The sequence below is a fragment of the Cynocephalus volans genome, chromosome 9 (genome assembly GCF_027409185.1).
Source record: "Cynocephalus volans isolate mCynVol1 chromosome 9, mCynVol1.pri, whole genome shotgun sequence".
NCBI classification, from domain to species: Eukaryota; Metazoa; Chordata; class Mammalia; order Dermoptera; family Cynocephalidae; genus Cynocephalus; species Cynocephalus volans.
In genome coordinates this window covers 143,244,285-143,270,625 of record NC_084468.1, presented here as the reverse complement: position 1 = coordinate 143,270,625, position 26,341 = coordinate 143,244,285, and the positions used below count along the sequence as shown (strand labels likewise).

Here is a 26,341-nt window from a genome sequence, read left to right as displayed (position 1 = left end):
ATGAGGGAAGTTTCTTCCAGTTTCACTAACCACATCTAATCCACCCAATAAAAGCAATCAGATTACTGTCTTCCTTTCTTTTAAATTCATAATTTTGATTTTTTTTTCTGTTGTAGTTTGAATACTTTTTGTTTCCCCAGCTAGAATATAAGCTCTATTAGTACAGAAATCAGGGTCTGCTCTGATCTCTGTATCGTAGCACTGAATTCAATGTCTGACACATGCTGGATACCCAGTCGGTACTCACTAAGTAGATGGATGAAGATGTGAGGACACATGCCTAGTCACCTTTTTCTATACGAGAGAGTGAAATAATGTCTAATCATGGCTAACTTTCCTTGAACCTACAGAAGAAAATTTAATTTCTTTTGCATTGTATACAAAGACTGACTTGGTTTTATCATGGACAAATTCTCCATCCTCATCTTCTGTCAGTTTTACCTTTCAGATATACCAAATTACTTGAAATTCTCTGAATATGGTCTGATGTTTCTGGCTGGTATACCTTGAACATGTTTTTTTCTTGGGGGTAGAATAACCTCTCTACCTCCCCTGCACCCCACAGTCGTCTTGTAAGTTTGTCATTATTTTGCTTGAGTAATACCACCTCAGTGAACCCATCCCTCCACTACCCAACCTCTGCCCCTCAGAGATGATCATTCTGTCTTGTCCATAGTTGCTCAAACTTGTATTTGCTTCTTCTATCTTATTCATCACATGGTGTAATCATTTGTTTTTATAGTTCTCTCCCTTCCCAGGTCTATAGCTTCCCCAGTTTACAGATTCTTTTAAATATTTTTTAAATATTTAAAAATGTTTAATTGACAAAGAAAGATTGTATATGTTCAAGGTATACAATGTGATGATTTGATATATGCACACATTATGTAGTGATTATCACAAGTAAATTATTAATATACCCATCACCACCTGTGTTGTACACTAGATGCCTTATTCATCTTATAACTGAAGTTTTTGCTCTTTTCATATTTGTTCCATGCACATTCTAGGCAACAAAACAACGCCACAAAAATGTGCTGAAGAAATGCACACATTATGTATGCATATTTGAATATATATTATTTAAAAATTAAAAATGCTGAAAAATGACCCAAAATGCTTACTTTTAATAATTTATTTTTAAAAGAAATATAGCAGGGGATGAAAACTGAGTGCTTTGAGCCTCAAGTAAGGACAGCTAGACTCCATTCTTGGCTACACATGTGGGTTCAGTTAAAAAAAAGTGATTATGCTTTAATATGGTCAAAATACTTGGGAATTAAGTAGATGTGTATGAGATTTTCCATTGTTACACTTTATTTTTAGTGATACTATTTTGCTTTGAAGATATATAGAATTTGTGTAACTTTTAATTATTAAAAAGGCAAGCATTTCCTTGATAATATTTTTAATCGATATTTTTCTTTATTTCTGTCTTAATATTTTAACTATCTACTGATTTAGTCGTTATATAATATTTAATAAACCTATTGTCCAGAAACAATTCAGTACGCATTGAAATAAGCAATATATTTAGATCTGTTTTCATTCTGTCTGGTTTAAAACAGTGAAAATGTATACTACATAAAAAGAGGCCACTTCTGTGTTCAAGATCCTTCATTTACAAGAACTTTTCTTGTTTGGTAATATTTTGTATCATGTCGTAATATTAAATATTGTAATTATTGAGAATTTTTAAAAGTAGAACTTTTTCTATTTAACTAGACTATCAACTAAATACATAGTTTTAGCTACCAATGCTTGTTCTAAAAATGTCTTTCAGTAAAATTAATTTAAGCATCTTATTCTTTTCAATGACGCATGAAATGTTTATTGTTTATTAACAAAATATTTATTCCAAAGAATTGTCTATTTCAAGAAATGCACACAGTATTATTAGCTAATCCCAACATCTTGTTTTGTTAATTAAAAGTAGCCTGTTGAATTCACTGTCACTACTGTTATGTACATATTCTATCCTAGAGATTGTGACCTCTTTAATAATTATTTATATTACTTTGCAGCTAAACCTCTCTTTACTCATTTTTCTTTCTCTCTTTTTCTTCTTTTTCTTTTTTTTGTTTTTAACATGCTGCAGTAGCTAACATATTATGGAGAGAAGAAGGTACTAAATTCAATTTTTTAATATTGTTGTGACTATTTTGATTGATTTTTATTAGATTTGTTGATAATCATTAGTCTCAATAATTACCCTATTCTTTTTGTATTCAGTATTTTATTTAATTATATTTCAATACTCTTATGTAAACCTACTACTATTAAAAATACTTTTCGCTTATTATCAGCTTGATTCATTATTGATATATATAGCCAAAAAGTTTCATTACGATATATTGAAATGCTTTTAAGAGCATAAAATTAGGTCTAAGAAATATAAGCAATCTCATTTAAATGTAATTTACATAATAAGCCCCCATTAAATCTAAGTAAGAATAATTATAAAAACCAATGCGTTAGCAAGGGAATAAATAAATTATATAAGACAATGGGTTACAAACTTGAAAAATCTGGATACTAATATAGTCTCTACCACTATGGAACATAGGACAAGTAACACAGCCTCTTTATGCTACAATCTTCTTATCTCATAGACAAGTATAGTTGTCAATACTGAGCCGGGTTGTTATGGATTCCTTAAACATAGCCAGCATGCAATAATGATATACACTGTCATTCATTATTGCAATTATTATTGTTTTTCCTCATTTTGTCACAAAGGCTGGGAATAATGTGTTTGACTAGGCACTGAAATAGTCCATCAATTGTGCTTTAATTAAATTCTTAGGAGAAAAATGTCTATGAGCCATTATTACAGTCCTGGTAACCAGTAGCTAAAATTGCTTTCATAATCCATCCTAGACAAACTTCTTTTTCACTGTTTACACCTTCCTGTAGGAACCAGAATTGCTGTGCCCTGTGAGATCCAGTCTCATGAGCCCCAAGTAATTCTGGAATTTAGCCATCTCAATTCTGTTATCAAGGATGAGGCATTCCACCTATTCATTTCTCCCTTGGTGTTTGTTGCTTCTTAAATCTTTTGTTTAAGCTCCTTTAAAAATCTGCTTTTATCAGAGAGTTTCTGTTGTAACTATACTCTCTCCTTTTGCTCCAATTAGATATTTCACATTTGAATGTACATAATTCAACGATCATTAAAACTAGCATAGACAAATCTATTAAATAGCATTTCTCTATACTGTCTCCCTCTTGAAGTCAAGCAAATATTTCTTTGGGCATTTAAAGATTGATTTCATTTTATCATTGTAATGGAAGGAACAACACCTAATGAGTCGAGTCAGAGATCAAATACCACAGATCTGGCTCTGATGGTTAATTGCTGGAAAAAATTGTATGGATTGTTTTAACTCACTGAGCCAGATGCTATTAATACAATGCTTGAAATACAATTGGCACTCTCCTTGTAAATCCTTGTTATGTAAATCAACTTAAATTACATGGAAACAACGCTTCCTTATATTTGACTTTGATAACGACCATGAACATTACTAGTTTCTAATAATCTTTAATGCATAATAACAATACAACAATATTCTTCATGCCACCCTCAAAAGTACAGGAGGCCTTCAGATTCATTAAAATTATGCTGAGATTCATTATATGAAACCATTTTTATCTTTTAAAAAAATTCTTCTGTTTTTTGAAAAGCGTACTCTCAATAATTCTTTTTAATCAGTCAATGATGTTATTATTCTTGATTTTGTTTGATGTGGAATACATGCTGCAGAAAAATAGCTATATAGTACATTTTGCAGGTAATTTAAAGACATACACAAAAAGGGTTTGGGGGTAATTTTTCTGTTGTTTTTTTGGTTTTTGATGGCTAGCCAGTTCAGGAATTGAAACTTGGACCTTGTTGCTATCAGGAGCATGCTCTAACCAACTGAGCTAATTGACCAGCCATTTTGGGGTGAATTTTTAAAATCTTTTATTTTATGTACAATTATCTTTGTAGTACTTTTTTTTTTTTTTTTTTTTTTTCAGTACAAACAAGATTTAAAAAATAGATTCAAGGGCTGAGCCCGTGGCGCATTTGGGAGACTGCGGCGCTGGGAGCGCAGTGACGCTCCCGCCGCGGGTTCGGATCCTATATAGGAATGGTCAGTGCACTCACTGGCTGAGTGCCGGTCACGAAAAAGACAAAAAAAAAAAAAAATAGATTCAAGAAGAAAATATATTTGATTTAGATTTATAGATATCTGTAAATTATTTTTTATATGAGTAATACCACAATTATTGTCAAGGCTTTACAATTTAACAATGATTGCATGTACTAATAGTAAAAATGGTGACCAGAGATTATAGATTAGCTTGAGGAATCACTGAACCCCAACAGTGTGAATAATTATTTTATAAAAAATAATTAAAATACTAGCTAACTAAAGCTTCCAAAGAAATTTCTATCTCCATTTTAAAAAATAAGAATAATAATAAATATGAGCTACATATTTCTGAAGTTCAATTTTATTTCCATTTTATCAGTGTTTTATGTTTATATGTTTGCCTCTTTACTATAGCCAATAGAAATTTATCTCAGAGAAAACCAATTATAGGATTTCAGGAATGTTAAGGTCAATAATAGAAGGAGCACTGAAAATGATGATACCTCTTATAATGGCATTTTACTTATCTGTAAATATTAAACTCTATTATTTTATTCTAATAATTATGTAATTAAAAAAAAAAAACATGAGCATGAGAATCTAGCTTAGCCAGGAGTTTTTAATCTAAATTTTTCTGAATCTGGTGGAGGACACAGTGTCCTCTACCCTCTGTTCCATTTTCAGTTCTTTTCTACTCTCCATTACAATTTAAAGGAGTGTGGAAAGACAAAGTTAAGAGAGGAAATATCTCATTCATTTGTTGACAAATAATTTAAAGAGCCTATTAAAAGTAAAACACTTTGAAAACATTGGAAATTCAAAGGTAAATAAGTTTCAATATCTGCCCTAAAGAAACTTTTAATATACTAAGTTAAAGCCTAAACTATCCTTATTGACAAGTAATTTTAAAATACCCATTAAAATATTCAGTATGATTGGTATTCTTCTAAAATATTTTTATGGTCTTGTAATCAAATATAAGCTAATAAAATATTACCTAATGTCTGTTTAGTGGACAACTTTTTGGGTGTGTTATTAGGTCTAAATTAATAATAAGTGTTTTAGATCACATAGGTACTGAAATAAAGAAATTTAAACCATTTTATCCACTGAAGGATTTATCTGAACTTTACATATGCTAATATCAATCTCCAAGGAGAGATATGGGATGGATCAGTATATAATATGGCATTTTCTAAATTCATTAGAACATAGAATTATTTTGATGAATACTATCAGATCGATATCAAATATAACACACTTTGGGAAATACTGGCTTCCTATGACATTTGAATGATTTGAAAGCAAAAAAAAAAATTCCATATTTATGAAGACTGCCTCTTTTATTCTTTGTAAATATTTATGAATCTATTCACAGAAAAATATGTTATAGAAACATTAAAATAAATCACTGTATTATAGTCAGGCTAATTAATATCAACCAACAAAAGATGCAAATAACAATCACAGTGAAATCATACAACATAGTTTATATATTACAACATAATGTGATTAGCTTTATGATCTGTCATATGAGGTTTCCAATGTCACCCAAGTGGGGAAAAGGGATGTAGGAAGCAGGCTGAAATTAACTCCTTCAGCCTGAAATTATTTGCATTTCATCAGCCACAACTAATGTACACGGCAAGGGAGGTTGGGAAATACAGAACAATACATGGTTAATAGTGAGCTTCCTGAGCTTCTCAGGACCGGACTATTGCCTCACAATAATATTGAACAAATATTTAAAAGAAAAAGGAGAATTTTCAGAAGATATGCCTTTTAAGTGCGAGAAGGGGAAGACTATGCCTTCTAATGGCTAGTACGTGATGTCAATTAAATCATGTCCAAACTGTCAGTATTTGTATTGGCCAGTTCACTAACCTGTCTGGTAAAAAGCTTATGTTAACCTAAGCTTTTAAAATCATCTCACACACACACACACACACACACACACACACACACACACAAAATTTTTAATAAAAAAAAGTGATCTGACGAGTTATCCATATGAAGCTATATGAGATTATTTTTAAAAACTCATGGAAAGGTTTGTATTATTTTTCAATTATATTTTTCCACTAACTTTTTGAAGTATTCTTGTATCTGTATATGTCCATATGCATATACATGTGTATAAGAGTATATTTACATATGTACACACACATACACACGTATATAGAGAGTTATGTATGTAATTACAGCCAATATTAATTATAAAGAAAACAAGTATTCTGTTATGTTACAGCCTTGGTCCTGTTAATATTAAGTGTGTAATTGATTATGCAGATTTGCATTCAATTTTTCTGGTATATCTCTGAAAGTTTGGGAGTTTACATACTTCCTCAAAAGGGCTAGTTTAGATAATATCATTCTGGTCATACACATAGTGGTCAGATAGTACCCATTTCCTGGATTAATAGTGCCTAAAAAAGAGCTTGACACAATCAGTCCCCAAAAAACTTTCTGGTAAGAATGAAAGAAAAAGCACATCTTATTTTAATTGAATGTAATATAAAGACCTAACTGAGGTGCAATGTTACTATAATTTTGCTCTGTGTGTGAGGATGTTTTTAGATCCAAAGAATGGGAACATTCATGAACCAAAAATCTATCTCTGCTGAGTTATTCAAGGTGAGAAATGCAATGCAGACTATCTATTCCTACCTATATTATTCTTTAGCTAAAAAAGGGATTTCTTTTATATTTCAAAAACATATGTTTAGGATCACTGGAAAGAGAAAAGATAATATCAGCCAGTGAAAGATATTGTATAGCTCTGAAACTTATTTAAGCACCTTTGAGTGATTGCCATGTTACTACATCATAGAATTGTAACTTGCCATTGATAATAATATAAAAGCTAAAGTAATGACAGTTTAAGTCAGAAGAATAAAAACATCACCACAAACTCTCTTCTGTGGTTGACTTAAATATTCATCCAATAATCAGAAATTAAATATATTTTACTGTTGATGTTAATTATATATGTTTTATATACAGTAAATAATATAGTTATATTAATATGGTACACTATTGTGCTTGAGCAGCTACCCATTCCCAAAGGATTGAGATAGAAATGTGCATTACATGCATTTTTTTTTTCTTAGTCCATTTTATGTATTTAAAGGTGCAGTATTGATTAGAAAATCCCTTGGGAAATACTTCTCTCTTATGAGACTTCAAGTAATTTTTGCTTATCTCCTCCCTCTGTATAGATAGAAAAACAAAGCAAGAGAAAGCTCACAAGGAACAAATAAATTATGGATCACTTTCCAGAGCTACATCCGCCATTAGATTAACAATCGACCTGGAAAAGACAAAGCACATGTGTCTGTCTTCACCAGGGGATGAAAAATGAAATAACAGTCTGTACATGTTCCCAATCTTTACTGTGACTAGAGTGTCCTAAGTGTTCACTGAAGTCAAGAATGTTTGCAATATACTGCAACACAATGCATTCATGAAGAGAGAAGTGTAATTGAAACCTACATGATTATCCAATTTTTGAGACTTCGGACCCCTTTTATAGTCTTAAATATTATTGAGAACTCAAGGAGCTTTTGTTTGTGTGGGCTATTTCTATCTACCAATATTTAAATATTATAAATTAAAACAAAAAATTAAAACATATGAATTTACTAACTTGTTAAAAAATAGTCATAAAAGCTCATTACATGTAGCCGTAAATAGTACATTATTTTTTAAAAACTACACTTTCCAAAAAAATTAGGAGACTCATTGTTTTACATTTTGTAGATACTTTTAATGCCTGCCTTAGTAGAATATGCTGGATTCTTATATTTGCTTCTGCATTGAATTGATGTGATATCACATATGACATCATGTTTCACATAGCCTGTTGAAAACTACAGTCTATATTTGTAAGAGAATGCAAGAGAAAATGTGAATACATCTTATTATTATTATAAAAATAGTTTTGATATGGCAGACACCCTGAAAGGATCAAGTCTGAGAATACTCTGCCAGAAAATCAGGTTGATTTTTTATCAGACTCATGAATCCTGGGAAACTTAAAATTTTGATATCAGAGAAAATGTTAATTTAGCAGTATATCTCAGTATAGGTTTAGGGGAAAATGAGGACAGTAATAAAATTCTGGCTATATACCATTCCACCGTTTACTTTCTTCCAGTAGTGCTCCAAAGGCAATAGGTCAGCTATGAAAATTATGACCGTTACTGTTTCTTGAAATCTTACTGTGTGCCAGTCACTCTGCTAAATGTTTTACCTTCTCTATCTCATTTAAATTTTACAACTTATGCGTGGCATAAGTGTTATTATTGTCCCCAAATTCAATATGAGAAAATTATCACACAGACTAATTTGTTTCTGTGACTTATAACAAAATGCATGGAATTGGGTGATTTATAATGAAAATGAAATTTATTGCTTACAGTTTCTAAGACTGGGAAGTCCAAAGTCCGGGGAATACATCTGGTGAGAGCCTTGGTGGTGGCAACCAGTGATGGCAGAGTAACACATTGTGAAAATGGTGGAGCAGAGAGTGAGAAAAACCTCCTCATGCACTGTCCTTTTAAAGCCCTCAGAACCACGCCCCTGACCACCATTATTAATCTATTCACTGTAGCATGGTCCTACAATCTAATCACCTCTTCAAGGCCCCACCTTTCAATGACCATAGTAGGATTTCCCACCCTCAATAGTTACAGTGGGGATTTAAGCGTCAATGAGGTTAGGGTGTGGGAGGGAGTGGGGGTACAGCACATTACCATGGTTAAAAAATAAGTGTTATAGCTATGATTTGCCTCCGATTATCCTGAATGCAGAAAATGGAGTTTATCTCTGTTTGTCATAATCTCTCACCAGTCCCCCCAAAACTGTAGGATCTAGAAACTTAGTAATCAGAATAAATATACACAAGTATATTATTATTTTATTTATGCATTAAGCTAATAAATGCCCCAAATGAAAATTTGCCTGTGTCCTCAAATACCAACATCTCCACCATCAGGTAATATATTCCTCTGTGCTGAGTGTATTCTTACTAAATTTATATATGTACAATATTATAGCAGCAAATTTAAAAATACATACATTTGAATCATATGTTCAAATCATAAATTTTGCTGCTAAGATCTAAATAAAACTGTTGAAGAACAAAATATGTATTGCAAAAAAATAAATGAAAACATATTACCTCTGTGGGTGAGGAGGAGAGAGCTCCAAAGGTAAAAGTTTTATTTCATAAGCAGAGTGACTGACACATAGGTATTTACTTTATTTTAACTAATATACCTATATATAGTGTTTTATTGGCATTATTATTTCATAAACACTAAGGAGTTATATTCCCACTGAAAACAATAAAAAAAACCTAAAACTTGCATAATGATATTTGTATTTCTTCAATAACTTGTAACCTGGAAAATAGTTTATGCTTTGTAAAAATGCTGATGTGTAATTCGTATTTTAAAAAGCAAGAAAATAGACTCTCAGATTTGGAAGAGTGATTGAATGGATTAAGTGGTTTTTAGAGAAAAACACAGCTGAGAAATTTCATCAGTGCAACAAATCATGGTAGAATCCTACTGACTCTGTTGTCTGCAGAATGTGGTAAAATTAAATAATAAATGTATTCATAAGGATAGAGAAGGAAATACTTCAAGAAACTTTGCAAACAATCTGGACTCAGAGTAGTTGTCAGATTCAAACACATTCAAATTCAGGACTCTAGAGCAGAATTTTGTAGGAGCTAAAGGTGGGCAGTCATGTTCATTAAAGATGCTAAGAACTTTGTAATCAACCTCAAACATAGTATGTAACTGACACAATTGAAAATCAGACACCACACTACATGACTTGGCTGTTTTCATAAGTTTCAATGACACTTTCAGGAACCAACAATATTAAATTGAGAGTTATTGATATATAGCATATGTCAATCTTATGTTAATGTTTACATGTGGGCTTTGCTAATACAAATCAGTTTTTTTGTGCATAAACACTGATATGTTTCTTAAAAGCTTTATCCTCTGGGCATGAAATTTATATTCCTTAATGCACAACTATAATTATAAATATAGCTGTCAACTACTAAGTTTTATTTCATGTGACTTGAATTTAGTTCTTGCCACTTCTGCCACTGTTCAGTAATATTTGGTGTTCTCTAGAACTATAATGCATAATTAACTGATAAAGATAGTATCTATTAAAATATGAGTACTGTAAATTACTTACAAAATAATAATACAGTGTATCAAACAACCTGGAGCCATTTAAAATGTATATGCGTTACTAGATAGAAATAACTTCATGTGCTAAAAGAAAAAAATGTATGTACACTATGTATAAACACCAATTAAGTCATAAATAAGTTGGAATACATTTTCCTCTAAATCAGAACAATGTACAGATACATGGCTAGATGAGCAAAATAGAAGACGTTTTTATTCACTAGACATATATTTATAAGATTAAATATGACTTAAGTTCAATAAGCAAATATTCTTACAAATCAATCTTTTGTGGTCCTCAGTGAATGCAAAGCCTCAGGTTGTACTTAATAGACTGTGCAGGTGTCCTTAGTTAAAAAAAAAAAGCTTGGAGAAATTTTTATATTTAAATAAATTAGCTTTTACTTTATAGATGTTCTTAGAATTTAAGCATTTTAAGCAGCAGTGGTTTGGCTTTCCAAAGTATCAAGATTTCAGTACTATTGCTTGTCTTTCAAAGAGCATGTGCATTTATTGAATTATGTAAGATATAATTAGGCTGAGTAAATTAACTGTGCAAACCAATACAACTGGACATCGGAGCGCTGCAGGTGAGGACTACATGGGCTTAGGGCTGGGCATATTGGAACAAGGCAGAAGCAAAGGAAACTAGGAGAACAGATGTGCATGTATATGTGGAAGTTCCCTAGGCTCAGGCCTTGGTTAAACCCCACTGCACTCCAGATGTCAAACTCCTGCACCCATTAGGTGTGGATTGATAAAGTAAGGGAGATGAATCTCTGAGATTCCTCACACCCCCAGACCTGTAATGTGAAAAAAAAAAAAAAAAAAAAAAAAATGGAATTGTGATTTAAATCATTACACTGAAATTTTCCTAAAACCTTAAATTAATTCATTTTAAAGTATAGAAATAGGCCTTAAAATTGACAGTATAAAAACTAACATGTAAGACCTCTGTATAGGATTATTTTGACAAAAATTAGTTTAGAAAAAAATATATTTTCCAAAATCTGGGGCACTTGATTGTTTTGTTACTAAAAATCTTTACATAAACTAAACTCCCACAAAGAATAAAATTTAATTTTCCTTAGTGAACTCTAATAAAAATAGCAGAGTAAGTTGGATTCTTCAAAAAGTTCCTTTTATTTCTTAATAAACACCTACATTACGTGGGAAATATATCCAACATAATTTATGTATCAAAGAGGTTAAAATTCCCATTTACAATTATTATTAGTTATATGAAACATTTATTGAATTACATTAAAGAAACTACTAATTGCAGTTAGGCGGAATAAAGTAGAATGTTGGCATAATATCACAAAGCGGCTCAGGTATACTGTAAAGGTCCCATATAATTTGCTTTATGAAAATTGCACAACTTCACAAATTGATCTCCTGCTAGAGATATGAGGGGCATCGAGTTTTGGTTGTAAAAGTTTCTGATAATTTTATTTTAAATTTTTATGTGTTTTTATTCCTAAGGTCTGGGAATTGGGAACATGTTCTATGTTTTTTATGAAGATGGAATCAAAGTGATACAGCCTGTAGAATGTGAATTTCAGAGGCACATTAAACCTAGTGAAAAGCTCCTTGGATTTCAGGTAAGTATCTAAAAAATTACTTTGCCGTTGCATATAGCAATTTGGTAAGCAGAATTATATATTGGAAATATAATGAAACCTATACACATATATAATGTGGTGGAAGGAAAATTTTAAACATATAGTATTGGCTGTTACTCTATGCAGGTTTTATATCTTAGAAGAAAAATAAAATAACATATTGTGTATTCCTTTCTTTCTTTCTTTTTTTTTTTTTCCTTTGTGGCTGGGCCAGCATGGGGTTCTGAACCCATGACCTTGGTGTTACAAGGCTGCACTCTGACCAGCTGAGCTAACTTGCCAGCCCATATTTTGTATATTCCTAAGTACTTGTTTGTAATTAAAATGGTTCATAGAAGTGAAATACTGACAATGAACACAGCATGCCATAACTTCACCTTCTCTTTAATTTAGAATGCATTGTAGGCAATGGTTACTTTAATAAAGTGAAGGAAAATAGCGTATAAATAATCTGGTGGGAAGCTTGGGTATATTAGATACTTTGAAAATATTTATTCCCTTTATTTTTCATCGCATTTTTCATAAGGTCTCAATGGAATAGACAAATTAGGTTTATATGGGAAAATATCAACCCATTTATTTATCTATTTATATTTCTCCTTTCCCAGAAGGATTTTGATCTGTAAAATTTTGGTACTGCATTCAGAAAATCAAAAAACCTATGACAAAATGTGTACTGGTTAAGCATGTTAGGGACTGTCTCTTAATTTTTGCAAGAAGATAATAAATTATAAGAACTTTTTATATTGTCATGGCTATAAATATCTCCAGATAAATATGTATATACCAAAATATGTTAAAATAAAGGTATTTATGTTTCCTGTGTGTTCCCACACAAGTTCAGACACACACCAAACAGCCAAAATAAGATGTTATAAGAAGCACCTTATCAAAGAACTCACTTCTGACACTCATATTTAAAGTTGCCATTACCATGGTATATGAATCAAATAGATATTTAATGCCAATGTCATAGCATAGATTTTTACTTTCAACTCCTCATTCCAGCCTACCAATAGCCAATGTTGCTGTCATATATTGATGTATGGAGACCACAATTTACACTTTTAAGCCATATCCTAGAATGAAAAGAAAAAAATTTTTGAGAGTGAGAAAAGATACTATAGCTTCCTCTTAGATATTCTGTAGGACAAAGTAATCTGCTGTCTTCTTATTTAAATAAAGAAAATAATTTAACTCAAGATGCCCATGATCATTTAAAACAAATGAAACTATTTTTAATTTAAAATATTTCAATCGTAGGCTAAATTACTAAATAGAATTATCACCATATTTACTGCTTGACTACAAATACAAAAACATTTTAAATTGCTCATGCAATTTTATTTTCTTTTATGATTACATTATTAATTAAATCCATTGTTAAATAAGGTTTAATTATGTGCATATGTGCATGTGATAAATAACCACATAAATAAAAACATAAATTCTTGCTTCTGATAAAGCAAATCATTTAATTTTATACCACATTCATATTTTTACAACAACATTCTGAAAGGGAAATCTAGACTAACATGCAGATACAAGAAATGTGATGTCAAAATGATTATTTAAATCAGAGCAAAACCATCTTACAGGAGAGCATTTCTCTCTGATTCCTACAGGACTAGCAGGTTTGTAGCCACCTGACAAAGGTGTCTTAGTTATATGAAAGAATTTGGAACTTCAGTTACTAACACTTATAATAAGACAACCTGTGAAATCCATACTCTTTATCCCAAAACTGTCACATCATGAATTCGATTTGCAAATTTACAAAGAATGTTCTTTCTGCTGTTATTTCGAGGTATCAATAAACTGTTCAGTGCTGTATGACCCAAGCCTAAAAGAACATGCTTTTCTAGAACATCTTTTGAAGTCTCTGGATGAGTTAATTTAACCACTGGGAATCTAAATGTGAAAAAACAAGCACAAATTCGATGTGGCAGTTTTACAACGTGTCTGGGAAACAGGGATGTGAACTCTACTTACCTGAATTTCTATTTGAAGCCCTAGACTATTTAACCAGATGTCCTTCTAAAACAACTGAAGTAAAAACTATGTAGAATTATGTATATTTCTTTATTTTTCTTTCTCTCTCTCTTTTTGTATGCATATATAGACAAATAAAGGTACATAATATACATGATATGTATATATAGAGAGAAATTATATATCTGAATTATATGCAATTTTCTACAAAAAATTAAAAATTGAAGAGGAGATGGAAACCAAACACCAACGATGACAGCTTTAACTCATTTCATTGAACCAGAGAACCTTTACTCACAAGCATACATCAACAGTGACAAAGCAGGGCTAACTACTCATCAAGAACTAATTTACTACATCAGATTTCCCAAGTCACTGTCCTTGGAAATCTACAATTGTCTCCAATCTAAGTGTGGGTTTATTCTAGGAATGAATACTGCAAAATGAAAATTAATGTAAGGATAGAAAGTTTGCATTCTTATATTAAACAAAAGTTTCCAAAAGTTTCTATACTCTTATTGAAGAGTAATCAAAAAGAGTAAGAAAAAACAGGTTTGCATTTTTAAGAAGGAAGTAACTATCAAATATTGTCTTGTAATTTAATGTGTGACATTTTAATGCATTGGATATTAAATTTAAAATACATTTCAATTGACATATATATATATATATACGAATATATTTTTTAGAGCATCAAAAATAATATAGAGAAGCATGAGTTACTAAAACTAATTCTCATTTATAGTTTTTAAATACTGAATATATAGGCAATTGCTTATGCCAAAAAAGAAAGTCACTTGTCTTATGTAATAACTATATGCCACATATATGAAATAAAGTCTAGGGTAGATAAACTCTTATTTTATATTGCTCTGTTATTTTTCATTCCTTAATGTAAGAAGAGCTTAATTAGAATAAGTATACACAGACACTTCATGTATACACAAGTATACAGCAATAGAATAAGCAGCACAATGATTATGTTATGCTTTGAGAATAAATGTTGAACTAAATAACCATTTTTACTTGAGGTTATTTTGTTTTCTATGTTTAACCACAAGAGAAATGGCAATTCAGAGTTTAGAAGCTATTTGGTGCTACATTTTACTAGATATAAATCTCTAATTATAAAATAATTTCATGAGAAAGTTGTTGAGTATTATGCAGGAAGAAAATATTTCTCTAGGAAACAAAATCAATAGTATTTCTATTTGTATCTCTATATCAACTTGAAAGATTTATTTTAAGTAATTGGCTCACACATTTGTGGGTAGGGTGTTAAGTCCAAAATCTTAGGGCAGCAAGCAATTCAAATAAGTTGATGTTGCCATCTTGAGTTCAAAATCTGTAGCTTAATTCAGTTGTAAACTCAAAAAGGAATTGATGTTGTAGTGTTGAGTCTTAAATTTGTAGAGTAGACTGAAAACTTAATAGGACTTTTACGTCTAAGCCTTGAGGCAGCATTCTTTTTTGGAAACCTTAGTTCTTTGCTATTAAGGCTTTCAACTGATTGTGTGAGGCCCACACACATTATGGAGGGTGGACTTTTTTACCTATAGTTAACTGGTGTAAGTGTTAATCACCTCCATAAGCACCTTCACAACAACATCTAGACTAGTGTTCAATCAACCAAACAATTGGGCAGCACAGCCTCAGCAAGTTGACATAAAGTCAACTGTCACATCTTCCTATGTCTTGTATTCAAGGATTTGCTTTAATTAGTGTTTGTATTCCCAATATGTTCAGTACAGTGGCTTTCTCATGACAGATGGTCAAGAAACATTTGTTAAATGACTCAATAAAAATTCCATTGCTTAGATCATTGGCTATTTATTCTTTCATGCATTCTTTTAAGTTTAAAGATGGATACATATAATTCCCTCCCCACCTTAATATTTCTCCTTACTTTACAATTCCCACAAAACAGTGTTCTTCTTTCAATGCGTCTGTGAAAATTTTTTCATAGAATAATTTATCATTGAATTGTTTCAGGGTAAATATAACCTCATTGGTCTATTAATTTAAAATTACATGGTCAAAAGGTCCTGTGGGGATGCACTCTATAAGACAGTTTGAGTCTCTAGTATAGAAAAAAAAAAGCTAGTTTATCTGATTTCAAAGGATAAATCTTTTGAGTAAGAGTGGTAGAAATGAGTCTTTTTCATTAATTCCCATGAAAAAAGGATTAAACGTGGATATGATATTTTTCAAATTCACTGTCAATATTAAGAGAGTAGTAGTACAATTCCCAATATAACTCATTGATCAGTAAAGTTTAGATAAAAGCTGATATATTCAGAACACAGAATCTTCCATCAAACCTCTCAGATGATGCTGTTTGCTTGCTCTAAATAAAAATTCAATTTTGTTGTAATGTCAGATTACATTTGGTTTCAGCTTTTCTCAGTGAGTTTGTGAGGATTTATAAAACAGGCTTTTGGTTATTCTTTCATCTTTTTTTCTTTTTGTTATATAGATTTACTAGAGAGGATTCTTGCTATATCTACCCTAGTTGTACACAAGATTTCATCTTGTCACCTAGAGTATGAACTTCCAGCAAATACTATTTTATTCCAGACTTATGGATTTAGAACTGAAACAAGTTTGGAGATAATGTTTAAAATTACAGGCTCAAGGATGACAAGCTTTTCCAACATTACCAACTTTTTCACCTGTCTGGTTTTCACCTACTGTGTCATTCTTATTTATCATTCTTTTAATCTTTCATACTTTTTAATTCAGTCACCTTTTACATTTGCTTGTTATAGATCTAGCTGCTGTTCTTCACACATACTTATTACATATGTATTACTTATTCTTTAATGGGTACTGAAAAAGCTTTAAGGACAACAGCCTTGCCAGCCAGATCATCTGAATCAACCCTGGCAATCAATGGGGTCACATGTCACAGCCACATCACCCTCACATCCCATTGAATGTTTCACCTCCAAAGAAAAGGTAAATGCCTAGGTGATAGATATGCTAACTATTCTGATTGGATCATTATACAATATATGCATATATTAACACAACAAATTGTATCCCATAAACGTAATGAAAAAAAATTAAAATTAAAAAATAAAAGGGCTTTAAGGAAAATCAAAGACACAGAAAAGCTGTGTCTTATCATGCATAGGTCTTATATTGTGGAACCTCAAGGTTCTTGTCCTGGTTTTAATGCTAACTTAAACGAACTGCAGAACTGAACTCATTATGCTTTCTATAGGAAGTCTGATGTGAATCTCCTTTAAAATATCTGTTTTCTAGGTTTGGAATTTATACATACCAAAATTATTTTACCTTTATGAATGAATACTATTAGCACTCTATTAGAACAGAATTGGTGCATAGGAATGGGCTGTCCATAATGTCCAGAATACTTAAGTATCACGAAATTGAAACTGAGATTAGGAATGGGAAACTCAGCAGTGCACGTTTCCTCCTCTGCTGGTATTCCCTTTTACCTCAGGAGATACAGCTCCAGGGCATTCATCAATTCCCTTAGTAATACTTCCAATTTCCCTATTCAGCTTCTCATTTTGTTTCTAATCCAATTACTGTTTCTCCAAACTCAGTCCCCCAAAATACTTGTTAAGTCACCAGCCTCTTCAAATGATGCAGACATTTTATTTATTAAATGATAAAAATTTAAGCTTTTGTCCCTTTATGGTTACAGTGATATCCTGTAAAGAGCTTCCTAAACAGAGTAATGTAAACTACCTCTAACTATTCCTCAGAAGATTACTCTGTACATTTCAAAAGAAATAAATTTATGAAATTTGTCTTTGAAGTCCTAGATTTAAAGAGGACTTCCAATGTTTCATTAAAAATATCACACTGTTTTACAATTCTCACACTGCATTTCTATTAGACTTTAGTATGTAAGCCTAAAATTGGGGAAACGATGGTGGGAAAGCAATAGCATTATATGGGACTTATGTACCATTACTAATTGAGTCAAGTAACTTCATCTAAAACAGCGTATTAAGTCCTCTTCAAGAGATTACTGATAAGAACCAGCCAAGTTTTTATCTGAATGTGAGCAGAATGATGTATGTAACTCAGATAACCTATTGCCAACATTTTAAAACACTTTAATATAAATAATAATGACTAACTTACAAGCATTTAAAAGTGCATTCCACATAAGATATGTGATTAAGGGTATTTGGATTTTTCAATAGAAATTTCCTAAGGGTAAAACTGAATTGCTTAACTGATAGAAAAATTATCGATGTGGATGTTTGTCAACATCAAAAACTTTTCTTGAGATTTAAAAAAAATCACATAAATCTATCTTATATCTGTCTGAAACTACACTTACTCTATTTGTCTATTTTTATTTGCAAAAAAAAAAAAGCACTTTTTTGGCTTTTATTTTCAGTAATATATTTGCATGGTAAAAATAAAATAATGCAAAAGAGCTTATGATAAAAAGCAACCTTTGTGCATCCCGACCTCCAGTGTCAATTCATATAATCAATTACTACATTTAATCAGTTTAAATAATGTCCTTGGGAGTGATATTTCTTGAATTATCAGTATTAAATATTTTCTATTAGTGTTCCTGTGTAATATAGTTTTGTTTACACAGCTCCTAAGTTCTCTTCTTTCTAAATATATCAAAAAATGTGTAGTTATTTCAATGTTTTTTGTGGATTGGATTTAAAATTTCAATGATACTTAAATACTTAGTCCTTATTTTTCTCAACTTTTTAAATTGAATAATAATTGATTATACATATTCATGGTGTAGAGTTGAGTATCATTACCTGTGTGCAATGTGTGATTACCAATACTTAGCGAGTCTAAGGACCTGGAGTGAAGGGAAGTGCACACAGCCCAGCAGCCGCCAAGGTGGGCTGAGACCCATGTGGCACTGGGGCTCAACCTAAGGCCCCTGGGGGAAGGGATGCACACACAGCCCAGCAGCCACTGAGGTAAGCCAAGTCCCTGTGGCACCAGGACCTAGTCTAAGGCCCCAGGGGGAAGGGAAGTGCACACAGCCCAGTAGGCACTGAGGTGAGCTGACACCAGCACAGCACCAGGGGCTCAGTCTATGGCCATGAAAAGCTGGAACAATAAGACACCTGTTGTAATATAGACACTGCCGTACCTTCTGTCACCACAAGGACAGTTCACCACCACAGGAGCAGCCAGGGCCACTCTACAAGCAACCTGCCACTCACATGACTACATTGATATAAGAAGACTCACCAGTAGAGCCTGCAAATAAAGGAGGAAATTTTTATCCTCATAGCCAACCCCAGAGTAACAGAAGAAGCAAGTCCTCTATCAGATGACCAAACATCAACGAAATAATACTAGAACTACAAACAAACAAGAAGATATGACACCATCAAAGGAATACAGTAATGCTCAAATTCCAGATCTCATAGAACAGTGAATCTTTGAACTGTCTGTAAAGGAATTCTGAGCAATGATTTTAAGAAAGCTCAAAGAAATAAAAGAAGACTCAATTAGAGTACACAAGGAAACAAGAAAAAATATCCAGAATAAGAAGGAGGAAATTTACAAAGACATTAATACCTTAAAAAAGAGAGCTGCAGAACTCCTTGAAATGATAGATACACTCAAGGAAAAAAAAAAAAAAAAACAGAGAGCTTGAGCAGCAGGTTAGAGCAAGCATAAGAAAGAATTTCAGATCTCAAAGATGGTCTTTTTGAAATAACCCTGGCAGACAAAAAAAGGAAAAAGGAATTTAAAATAATGAATAAAATCTGAGAGATAGCAGACAACCACAAGTGCGATTAACATCCAAATTGTGGGTATTCCAAAAGGGGAGGAGAAAAGAAAAGGTATCAAAAACCTGTTCAACGAAATAGTAACAGAAAACTTCCCAGGTGTAGGGAGAGACACAGACCTTCAGATCCAGGAAGTTCAAAGGTCCCCAAACAGATTCAATCCAAAAAGATCCTCTCCAAGACACATTACAGTCCAATTTGCAAAGCTCAAATACAAAGGGAGAATTCTGAAAGCAGCAAGAGAAAAGGGTCAAGTCAACTATAAGGGAACCCATATCAGACTAACAGCAGACTTCTCGACTGAAACTCAACAGGCCAGAAGAAAGTGGAATGAAATATTCAAAACACTAAAACAAAAAAAAAAATTGCCAGCCAAGAATTCTTTACCTGGCAAGGTACTCCTTCAGAAGTGTGGGAGAAATAGTTTATTTCCCAGACACACAAAAATTGTGGGAGTTCACGACCACACAACTAGCCCTGCAAAAATTTCTCAAAGGAGTTCTGCAACTGGAATCTGAATAATGATGATCACTATTGTGGATACACAAGAAAGAGCAAAACCTGCTCTTAATGCAAAAATGTCAGTGAGAAAGAGAAAGAAGCTAAATCATGCCACCACAAATTTCCAACTAACATTGAAGAAGAGAAGTAAAAGAGGAAGTAATGATAAAAAGATATTTAAAACATCTAAACAAAAAAGCAATTGAATGACAGGAATTAAACAATACCTGTCAATAACTATCCTAAATGTGAAAGAATTAAACTCCGCATTCAAAAAGCACAGTTGACTGATTGGATTGAAAAGCTAGACCCAAGTGTATGCTGTCTTCAAAAGACCCCTCTCACATATAGAGACACACATAGACTAAAAGTGAAGGGATGGAAAAAGATAAACCATGCAAATGGAAACCAAAAACAAGCAGGAGTAGCTATTGTCATATCTGATAAAATAGGCTTTAAACCTAAAAACATAAAAAGAGACAAAGAAGGCCACTATATAATGATAAAAGAGTCTATCCAGCTAGAAGATGCAACATGTATGCACCCAGTACTGGAGCGCCCAGATCTATAAAGCAAACACTCTTAGACCTAAAGAAAGAAACAGGCCCTAATACATTAATAGTGGGTGACCTGAACACCCCTCTTTCAGTATGGGACAGATCTTTGAGGCAACAATTCAACAAAGAGACAGAGGTTTTAAACTACATTTTAGACTTACTGAACCTGGCAGATACATACAGAACATTTCACCCAACAACTATTCAATATACCTTCTTCTCATCAGCACATGGAACATTCTCCAGGATGGACCACATATTATGTCACAAATCTAGTCTCAGAAAATTTTAAAATATTGAAATCATTCCGAGTATCTTTTCAGACCACAATGGACTAAAACTGGAAATCAATAACAAGCAAAATCCTGTAAACCATACAAATACATGGAAACTAAACAATAGAGTCCTGAATGACATATGGGTCCAAGAAGAAATTAAACAGGATATCAAAACATTTCGTGAAACAAGTCAGGCACAGAAAGAGAAATACCACATGTTCTCACTTATTGGTGGGAGCTAAAAATTAATATATAAATTCTCTCTCTCTCACACACACACACACACACACACACACACACACACACAAAATGGGGGGGGGAGAAGATATAACAACCACAATTATTTGAAGTTGATACGACAAGCAAACAGAAAGGACATTGTTGGGGGGAGGGGGGAGGGAGAAGGGAGGGAGGTCTTGGTGATGGGGAGCAATAATCAGCTACAATGTATATCGACAAAATAAAATTAAAAAAAAAAAAAAACATTTCTTGAAACTAATGAAAATAAACATACGTCATACCAAAACCTGTGGGATACTGCAAAAGTAGTACTAAGAAGCAAATTTATTGCAATAAATGCTTATATCAAAAGAATGGAAAGACTTCAAATAAACGACCTTCACTATGCCTGAAAGAACTTGAAAAACAACAACAATCCAAACCTAAAGGTAGTAGACGGAAAGAAATAATTAAGATCAGAGCAGAATTAAATGAAATAGAGACCCCAAAAATGATAGAAAAGATCAATGAAAAAAAGTTGGTTTTTCAAGAAGACAAATAAAATAGACAAATCATTAGCTAGGTTAACAAAAAAAGGAAAAGACACAAATAACAACAATCAGAAATGAAAAGGGAGACATTACAACCAATACCACAGACATATGAAGAATCATTTGAGACTATTGTAAACAACAGTATGATAACAAATATGAAAACCTGGAAGATATAGATAAGTTTCTGGACACATACAAACTACCCAGACCGATCAGAAAAGAGAGAGAATATCTGAACAGACCAATAGCAAGCAATGAGATTGAAGTCATAATCAGCAAGCAGTCTTCCAACAAAGAAAAGCCCAGGTCCAGATGGCTTTACAACTGAATTCTACCAAACTTTTAAAGAAGAATTAATACCAATTCTCCTCAAACTATTCCAAAAAATTGAAACAGAAGCCATACTATGAAGCCAACATAACACTGATATCAAAACCAGATAAAGACAAAACAAAAAAAAGAAAATTACAGGCCAATATCCTTGATGAAGATACATGCAAAAATCCTCAACAAAGTATTAGCAATCAGAATACAGCAACACATCAAAAAATTATACACCGTGATCAAGTGGGATTGATTCCAGTGATGCAACATACATTGGGGAAAATACTGCCTCTTCAATAAGCAGTGCTGGGAAAATTGGATATCCATATACAGAAGAATGAAACTAGACATGTACGTCTCACCATATACTAAAATCAACTCAAAATGGAGTAAAGACTTAAGTATAAGACTATGTAAAAATTACTATGTAAAATTACTACGGGAAAATATAGGCGAACCACTTCAGCAACTAGGTCTGGGCAAAGACTTTATGAACATGAGCCCAAAAGCACAAGCAACAAAAGAAAAAAATAAACAAATGTGACTTTATCAAACTAAAAAGCTTCTGCACAGCAAAGGAGACAATCAGCAGAGCGAAACAACAACCGACTGAGTGGGAGAATATTTTTGTTAACTATGCATCTGACAAGAGATTAATATCCATAATATACAAGGAACACAAGCAATTACATAGTTAAAAAACAAAATAACCCAATTAAAAAATGGGCAAAGGAACTGAATAGACATTTTCAAAGGAAGACATACAAATGGCCAACAGGTATGTGGAAAAATGCTCAACATCACTAGTCATCAGGGAAATGCTAATTAAAACCACACTGAGATATCATCTCACCCCAGTTAGACCGGCTGTAATCAAAAAGATGGTGAATAACAAATGTTGGCGAGGGTATGGAGAGAAGTGAACACTCCTGTACTGTTGATGGGACTGTAAATTGGTACAATCACTATGGAAAACAGTATGGAGGTTTCTCAAACAACTACAGATAGATCTTCCATAGGATCTAGCAATTCCAATTCTGGGTGTATACCCAAAGGAATGGAAATCTTCAGGTTTAAGGGATACCTGTACTCCCATGTTCATTGCAGCTCTGTTCACCATAGCCAAGATATGGGACCAACTTTAATATCCATCAAAAATGGGAGAGACTCTTTTCTGTAGAAGTGTTCTGTGTTGACAGTAGGGTTGGGCATTTGAAATTTGGACCTGGATGAGTGTCATAGTGCAGACTTCTTTTGACTTCTGCAACTGTATTCAGTCTTGGAGTTGTCTGAGGGTGCCTTTGGAGTTTAGGCCATGGGGCCCCCAACAGACTCTGGTTGGGGTGGGTGTCTCTAGGGAGGTCTGTTATGGCTGTGGGCCTGTTCTGGAGAGGCCTTCTTTGCAGGGTCAAAGCCCTGTCCATTTCACTGTCAGTCAGTGAGCAGGTGTACACTAGGACAACACGTCCTGGAAGCTCTGTAGAGAGCCACTGGAACAAATGTTGAAAGTGAAGCAAGCCAGCATGGATGTCACAGGACCCAGCAGCTCTCTAGAGGTAGCTTTGGGGAGGGAAAGCTGCTACTCAATCAGCTCTTGGTCTGGGAGTATGTGTACGTGGGTACTGCAGGGCCAGGCAGCTCTGCAGGTGGCTGTCTGATCAGCTGCTGTGCCTGGTGCAAGCCTGAATGCACGTGTGTAGCCAAGACCAGCAGCTCTGTAGAGGCCTACCATAGAGAGTCAAAGCCCATGCCAGGTACATTGTCAGTCTGAGAGCAGGTACACACTGGCACAGCAGGTCCTAGCGGCTCTGTAGAGGGCCGTCAGTTAAGCTGTTGAGCCTGTAGCAAACCTTCTCCCTACCTGATTTGAGCTCATCCTTGTGGCACGGCAGAGGCTGGATGTTCTGCTCCGCTCTCTGTTTCCATTCCCTTCTTCTGCACTTCCCAATCATCTCATCACTATCCTGGTGCTCTGCAGTGTATTTCCTCAGTTGTTTTGGTCAAATATATTTGTTTGTTGTTTTGGTCTCTTTTTGTGTGGGAGACCAGTACTAGACCTCTCTAGTCATCCACCTTGCAGAAAATTTCTTTCAAAATTTTCATGTAGGTGTAATTTTTTGAGCACTTGGTTGATTTCTAATTGTTCACTTTTTATTGCTAAGCAATCACGATCATTCTCAAAATGTCAATTTAACAATGAAGGCATTTATTGCTTTAATTCCTTTTCCATATTTCATATAGGTCAGAAGTCAACAGGAAGTTATACTAGAATTTAATGATATAGAGACCTGGAATTTATGTTTCTGGCCATATTTTAAAATAAATATTTTATAGTGAGTAACATAATGTGTCTTTGCTGTAGTTTATAGATGGGAAATATATTTGGTCCTGTTTAATACTGACTCTCATATTATCACTCATAAACTTTTTCTATTTTAAAATTTAATTGTACATATTTGTGGTGTACCATGTGTTGTTTCCATACATGCATATACTTAGGGTAAATAGCATATCCATCACTTGAACGTTTATCTTTTTTTCTTTTTTTTTTTTTTATTTTGTGGTGATTACAGTCAACATGCTCTTGCTCATGCACTTTTTAAATAAAGTTTGTTGACTTGTTAATCCACAAATCTTTATTGGGATTTTGCTTTGTGTCAGATATTGTGGTAGATAGGTACTGGAGAGAAAAAAGAATGTACTAGATCTATCAATTATAAGCACAACCAAGTTTAATGGTTGCTCTTACATATAAATATACAATGAGGGCCCAAAGGAGGAAATAGTACTACTGAATTTCTCCTAACTTAAATGTCTTTCAAAAGGAAACTGGCTATCTTAAAGATACGCGAGGGTGAAAAGGAGATGAAATTGGCATGTGGCTGCATGTGTCATCCTATTTTAAATCTCAACTGTACAGCTTTAAAGAAGATGTAACATATGACATATGAAGTGGCACAACTACTGACAGCGTAACTAAGGTGGAACTGGATCTATTTGCTGGCTCTCTAGTAATTGCTATTCCTTCCATCCTGAAAAAAATAGCAACAATCAGTTCTGCCTCATCTCTACTTTAAGACTAAATATTTACACCTTATGATAGAAATAGAAGACAATGAAATTACTAGTTTTAAAAATCTGTATATCTAGTATTATTTTCATTAAAAAATAGTTAATTCTTTAATCTGTAACTTTCAACATGTTTATCTACCACAAAATTTTATCTTTTATCTGACAGCTCACTTTTGAAATTATTTGAAAAATTAAAAGATGGAATTAAATAATGATCATATAATCTCTATACATTTTTAAAGATTTGTGTTGGACCAAATCACAGAGTCAGTTTTGATGAATTCCCACTCAATATTGTTTTCATATTACCACCCTGAGGAATTTTTCTGAAATGGATGGTGTGACTGGACTCCTATTTAATTTGCCAGTAAAAATCAGTCAAAACCAAATGTAATTCTTTAAAAAAACATAATAATAAATACATGTATAGTTTTAAAGAAAGTGGGCAAAGGAAATGTGTCTTTTTTCTGTACATTTCCACCTAAAATGAAGGTAGTTGCAAGCAAAATTTTTCTTTTAAAGTAACACTTATTTCTAAAAATTTACAAAGATGATTTTAAAAATAGATTTTTTTCATGGTTTTTCTCTAATTGATAAAAACATAGCAAAAAAGTATATAAATTATTTGCTCATTTTCCTTTCATCACATAACTGTGAAAAGTAAAATGCTAGGTTATTTGTAATAATAATTAACAAATGCATCATATAAATTATGTTGAAATTATTTTTAAGGAATGTTGACCTAAAAGGTTAACTGTAATGTTACTCTTTGTAGTCATTGTATGTGTAACAAATTTATGTGTGAATTATAATAAAGTTTAAAAATAGAAATGCACATAATTATCTCTGTAAACAGATTTATAATTTTCTGAGGACAAATCTGTTACACTTTAGAGTAATTTTTTTCAATGAATAGCAGTCTTTCAAAAACTATTAAGCTTGTCTTCTACATAAGGCATTTCTATGCTGGACAATATGGGAAGATGAAAGAACCCGATCAAAATGACACGGCACCATCTGCATTGTGAAATTATGGGTCACAGAAAAAAAGTTCAATTCTTAAGTGACATTACACTACTGAACCAAGTGTAGAT

At 32.8% G+C, this 26,341-nt stretch overlaps 1 protein-coding gene across 3 annotated transcripts in view; it reads left to right on the top strand.

Annotated features, from left to right (window-relative positions):
* The window catches only part of FSTL5 (follistatin like 5), a 733,912-nt gene that overhangs the window by 602,092 nt on the left and 105,479 nt on the right, over positions 1-26,341 (top strand). For 2 of the 3 annotated variants that reach the window (XM_063108448.1, XM_063108446.1), the window contains exons 10-11: positions 2,099-2,125; positions 11,846-11,964. In XM_063108448.1, coding sequence (XP_062964518.1) covers positions 2,099-2,125; positions 11,846-11,964 — 146 coding nt within the window. The remainder of the gene's footprint in view (positions 1-2,098; positions 2,126-11,845; positions 11,965-26,341) is intronic. The other variant, XM_063108449.1, reaches the window with a different exon arrangement.